We start from the raw sequence: 6,260 nt of genomic DNA on the forward strand, positions 1-6,260 counted from the left end.
GTGCTGCACAGCTTAATCCTCTTCCATTCTAATTTATTTATTTCCATTGATTGCAGTTGTTTTAACTGTGCCAAGCTGGCATGTGTTATCCAATTTATTTCTTTCCAGGTGAAGCTAATGAACTGTCAGGTCCAGCACTGTTTCCAAAAATCCAATCAAACTATTTTATTGACAATAAAAGAAGGGTAATTTTACTAGTGGGACCTGTTAGATGGATTAGAATGAAGGTACCAGTGAGTCACACATGAATTTGCCAGTGGTTTTGGTGAGCAGAATTCTGCCACATGTAGACATGCTCAGCATCCTACAGCAAAGGGAACAGTTAAATTTCTGTTAACTGAAATTTTAAAAATAACAAAAACCTTTGAATTTTGGAAAGAAAATGAGCTAYGTGAGAATCAATGACAAAATACCTCCACAAATCTGCGAAGGGCCTGAAAGAGTGACCACGAGGCAGGACAGCCTTGGTTTGCTGAGACATAAACTGAAAGATTAATGATGAGAAATCAGAAATTTTCCAAATTATCTGAGCAGTTTCTGAATGTTTTAAGTTGTAAATTTGAAACTTGTAGTTACAGGTAGGCAGCCATGAGGATTTGTGGCTGTTTCTCATCCAAGAAAACCCCATCCTTGCTCTCATTCAGCTAACAAGATAACCCAAACAAAGGCTCATTCAAGGAGGGAGAGCAGCCCCAGAAATGCTCCTGTGGCTCTTGGTGTGTGAAGAGCAAGGATCTGACAAACGCAGAGTTTGACGCTCTCTGGTTCCTCATCTGCAGTGATTTTTTTGACATTTCAGGGCACCCAGGGGCAGATAACACCTCTGACTGCTCTGCTTCCTCTGACTCCTTCAGCAATTACCTCGACTTGCTGTCACATTTGCTTCCTTCTGACTCTGTGCTGTCACGCTGCTGTTTCTGTGTGGTTTTGCTTTTGCTCTTATCAGACAAACCCACCCACCTTTGCCTTCTGTGCTGTAGGTGCCAACTTACAAAGGTAACCCTGTCTCTCTCATTTTCTAGGTGGAAGATGCWTTGAATGAGGCAGATTTTCAGCTCAAGCTGGACCTGCACTTCACTGATAGTGAACAACAGTAAGTGCTGGTTTAAAGCTCAATTGGTAATGTGGGGATCTGTTCAATTGGAAAATTACTTTGATGAAATGAGTCCTTTTTTAAAAAGGAGAGCTTTGATAAGGCTTCCCTTTGCCTCAGTGTTGAAGTTTTCCYGATTCTACTCTCTGTATTTGTAAAGTCTATCTCTTATTCCTCTTTAAAGGAAAAGCATTTTTTTTCTCCTTGAAGTGTAAGTTTTTCAAAGGTTTTAAGTGTTGCTCTATCTCTGCTGCTGTTAAGAGGAATATCATCATTGACCTCCATGTGGTCAGGGTCTGTGACTCAGGAATGCATTTATCTCAGGAGGCAATGAAGTGTTTTCTGGCTGAAGACAGAAGCATGAACATGCTAAGCACTTTTCTTCTATTAAGAACCAGAGCTGCCTCTACATTTTAGGAGGAAAGGGTTTTCCCATTGAATTTGATTTTTTTCTAACTGAATTTGCTTCTGTAATCTCAGGTGAAGTGGAAGAAGCATCCCTTCTTGAGACAAACAGAAAGGATAATCCCAGATGTTATTCAGCCTCACTGAATTGGGGAAAAGGCTTCCAATGACATGAGCAGCATTTGTGGGGAGGGGGTGCAGAGAAATCACCTGAGCTGTGTTTCACACTGAGACTGTCCCAATGGTTTTTACTCATACCCACAGAGCACACAAACAGATTTCAAGAACGTATCTATGTTATCTTCAACGTCTAAAATGTGAAAACTTGTTCTCTAAAGCTGGTGGGACTTGACCATTAGTGCTTCTGGATCTTGAAGAAAGAAAAAACAAGCATTAAGTTACAGATAAGAATAAAAAGAACTGAAACATATAAGTTATGAAATTGTACTCTAACCCATACATTTAATTTCTGTTATCACCTGAAAGATTAGTCTGATTTGSTATAAACAAAAGTAGTGATTTTTAGAAAACGATACTCTGCAAAKAGTATTGAATCATTTCTTGGGACTAAACATGGACCATTCAACCATCTCATCCTAGGTTTTTTTTTGGCTTTGGGGAAAAAACATGGCTTCAGAAGGCTCTTTAATGTTGTAAAATAATTTGTCTTTAGAAGTTTCACTTGCACTGGGAAGATGTGGTTAGGCACACTCTGGGTTTACAGCTCAGTCGCTTGTCCTGTAGATGACTCAGATGTCATGTGGATGACTGCACGCTGGGGTAGTTATTCTGGAAAAGTTATGAACAAAATTTAATTTAAAGTCTTCACTTTTATTTAATGGAGGGGAGGGGGGAAGGAGAAGCTAATCCAAATTGTGCTGCTTCTCTGCAGTTGCTTCAGTTTCTCTTTTGAGTTTTGTCCTCTTCCAACACATTTTTTCAGATCAACAGTCTGGAAAGYTTCTCAGAATATTTTCATCTGTGTCTGACACAGGACTGCTTCAAACTCTCGCAGATTGCCTGAGGTGATTGTTCTAACACTGAACATCACAAGCACCTGTGTGCTGTCCCATCTAGGAACTCTCAAATAATCTGAAAAGTTTGCTAAATRCCTTTCCTGTGTGCATAGGTGAATATCAAGGGCAGCCACCAGGAAAAAACAGAATTGTGTCACATCTGTTCTTTCATGCAGTATATTCATATATTACTCTACATATGTTCTTTATTTTTTTTGCATTTCTATTTACATTAATTATATCTACATTAGAAATAATATTTATGTTTGGCACAAGTACAGGACGTGTGTCAAACATACTGTGTTGTTATGTAGCTTATGAAGCTGGGGAGTGATAAAATCTCACTTCAAACCTCTCTCTGCTGCCTGTAGCAGGTTCCAGCTCAGGTTTTCATTAACCCTTGCACCCCCTTTTCCCTTGCAGGCTGAGGGATGTCCCAGCGATCCCCATGATCAGCAGCCGCACKCTGTGTCTGCACTTCCACCCCCGCAAGGGGCTGCACCACCACGTTCCTGTCATGTTTGACTATTTCCACCTTTCCGTGGTCTCTGTCACAGTTCATGCATCCCTGGTGGCTTTGCACCAGCCCCTGATCAGGTAATGGGCACAGCTATGACAGTGGGGAGGTGGAGGGGGTTCCTCTGCTGAGTTCTCTCGTGCAATTGGCTTATTGGATGGGAAAAGAAGAGAGGATAAATTAATTTGAAGTTTTTGTCGTGGACCGAAAGTCTGGAGATTGGAGCAAAACTTGGATACAGGCTTCTTCCCTTGGTAGGACACTGGGGTCTGATTGAAAAGTAACCTCTTTCCCTTTTCTTTTGGGAAAGAGGTTAAGAATCTGGATTAGTCTCAATCTCTCTGTTCCCCACCTGTAGTGAGGAAAACTGTGTTCTCCTAGTCTGTTTTTCCTCTTTAGTCTACGAGCAACTGTAAGTATTTACATTTTCCCTCTCTGACGATTTTTAAAGAATTCAGGACAGCTGAACACACCCATGGCCTCTGTGCATAAACATAATTCCTAAGGTGATCAGGAAGAGGCACGGCACAATCCATGTTGGATTTTTTCCTTTGGATTTTTCCTTTCCTGGATTTTTCCTTTGCAGCATCCCCTGGTTTGAGTGTGCAGTGCTGTAATTCAGCTGTCATGGGGTCTAGGTGTGATTTGTGCTATCTGATTCGTAATGACAAGAAAATAATGCAGAACTCCTTCAAGTAAAACAGGGCTGGAGGTCAATRTTCTCTGATATTTAGAGCAGGTGAAGGGATGCAAAGGTCTKTCTGGCAATTTACTTAGTGCCCAATCTTGTCAGCACATGAGATGGAGATTGCTGAGAGAGAGAGAACTCCTTTGGTTTTGAAGCAAAATGCAGTGTTCAGTTTTATTYAGTTTTCTTTAACACGGGGAAGGTCTTGTTTTCCAAATCACCAGGAGATATGAAGTTTGTCAAATACTGTSTGAAGAGCATGGGGTCAGAAAGAAAGATGAACCTGTCAAGACCATTTTTCTTGGATTTCGTGTTTTGACTTAATACTTCTTTACTTCAGTTCCCCGATAGTGTAAAGGCACGGCTTGCACATGATGCTGCAGAATGAACTGGGACTGTAAGAGGCTGAGCCTGAGGTTCTGAGAGTGAGATGTTGTGGGTRACCCACCCCTGGAAGTGCTCAARGCCAAACTGGATGGRGCTTTGAGCAACCTGGTCCAGTGGAARSTGTCCCTGCCCATGGCAGGMAGGYTGAAATGAGATAACCTTTAAGGTGCTTCCAAAACCCAAACCCRAAAAACCCAAACCATTCTAAGGTTCTGTGATTCTGTGAGCCGTGCCAGGGCTGTGTCTCTCATCAGCAGACCACACTGACATATCTGAGCTCTGCTGATGTGGCATAGGTAACTGCTGCATCTCAGATTTCCCATATGTTGACTCTTGAAGCAGTGAATTAGATTGTAACAGAGCACTTCTAAMCAGATAGTTGTGATCAGATAATTTKYTCATTGTTCCACTATAGAAAAGGATGAAAGAACARTAGCTTAACAGGCTTAATGACTGTTTTCAGTTCTGTGTTATACTCTAATAAATGGGGCTGCAGAGCCTTGTTGCTGTTATTAGGCATARATCACATGATGAGCAACTGTTCCATAGTTTCAGATTATTACAGCTTTTAAAATACTATTTTGTGGACATTTGTGAAATATACAATGTATTTACTTAATGCAGTGGAATGAAGATTTTTGACAGCACAATATACAGACTCATTTGCTTAAGCCCATAAAATCATTTTAAAGTGTGATACTGAGGATTTATCTTCTCCTTGATAAATATTCCAAACCCGAAGAGTTTTTTTATCATGCATTCTCTAAGTATAAATCAGGATGAAGACACTAATGTAAAATAAATGGCAGTTCCAAGCACTCTAAAACAAAACCAGTCAAGTAAAACTTCTCTTCTTACAGCTTGGGGCTTCCTTGTTTATCACTTATCACCGGAGTTTACTAAGAACACTAAAAAATTAACTATAAAATCAGGTTGGTTTGTTTGTTTTTTATGCAACACAATAGAACCTGAATAACTAGAAAATCTTTTTTTTTTTTTTTTTTGATATTATAGAAAAAAAAAATGCCCAGATCATAGAATCACAGAATGGATTGGAATCACAGAATGGAAGGGACCTTAAAGATCATTTAGCTCCTATCCTTCTGCCATAGTAGGGTTCACCTTCCACTAAAATAGGTTGTTCAGAGCCCCATCCAGCCTGGCCCAGAACACATCCAAGGATGGGGATAGTTACATTATGAGGGAAAAAAAATAAATCTTTGCAGTGTTTCATTGTGGTTTAATTTGCTACCTTGAACARAACATACTATATGGTATACTTGGTGTGTGTGTGCACATTATTCCTGCACAAATCTATAGACTTAAATGTAAAATTGCAATAGTTCTAGACCTACCCTGAAAACAATTATGTAAAATTGAAATTCACTGCTGCATTGATGTTTTCCTGGAAAACYGCTTTGCCTGAAGCTCATCTATTGGCAGGCAAGCGAGATAGAGCTGTGGACTCAGCTCCTCAAATTTTGTTGACAAATTAGATACAGTTCTTCCATGTTGTGTGTATTTAAAGAGAAAAACCAGCAARACCAATCCAGGCCTTTCCCTTCAGGGCGATAAAATACTCACAAACAGTTCCTGCTTGAGGGACCTTTTCCAGGGTGCCTCTATTGCCTCCTGCTTTTTGACAAGTGAACATTTTGATATTGATGTTTGTCCTGGTTAAAAATTCTGATATGATAAATATTACATTAAGTCTGAGACTTTGGAGCCCTCACCTTTTGCTAACCTGAGAATGAGCAAAATGCACATTTCTGGGATCTTCTGCAGGTGTCTGGATGGAAATGTTGTGATTTTAGCTTTTCTAAAGAGCATAACCCTCAGGTTTTTTACCGGGTACAAATTCATGGCAACTGCTAATGGCTTTGTGGATTTACTGAGAAGGTGAAAGGCTGGGTAGGAAGGTGGTGAGTTAGACTTTGAGCCAACTTATCYCCAGCTTTGTTATTACAGRTCATAGAATGGYTTGGGTTGGAAGGGACCTTAAAGATAATTTYGTTTCAACCCCTRTGCCATAGTCAGGGACACCTTTCCCTATCCCAGGTTGCTCAGGGTTCCATCCAGCCTGGYCTTGRACACTTCCARGGATGGAGCTGCCACAGCTTCTCTGGGCAGCCTGTGCCAGGGCCTTGCCACACT

The 6,260-nt window shown here is 40.6% G+C and overlaps 1 protein-coding gene across 3 annotated transcripts in view; it reads left to right on the forward strand.

Moving 5' to 3' along the window:
- The window catches only part of FAM135B (family with sequence similarity 135 member B), a 260,164-nt gene that overhangs the window by 191,161 nt on the left and 62,743 nt on the right, over nt 1-6,260 (forward strand). For all 3 annotated transcript variants that reach the window (XM_057369166.1, XM_057369165.1, XM_057369168.1), the window contains exons 5-6: nt 1,023-1,093; nt 2,938-3,111. In XM_057369166.1, the coding sequence (XP_057225149.1) occupies nt 1,023-1,093; nt 2,938-3,111 (245 nt within the window). The remainder of the gene's footprint in view (nt 1-1,022; nt 1,094-2,937; nt 3,112-6,260) is intronic.

The sequence above is a fragment of the Malurus melanocephalus genome, unplaced genomic scaffold (genome assembly GCF_030028575.1).
Source record: "Malurus melanocephalus ecotype Western Australia unplaced genomic scaffold, MMel_1.1 scaffold_104, whole genome shotgun sequence".
NCBI classification, from domain to species: domain Eukaryota; kingdom Metazoa; phylum Chordata; class Aves; order Passeriformes; family Maluridae; genus Malurus; species Malurus melanocephalus.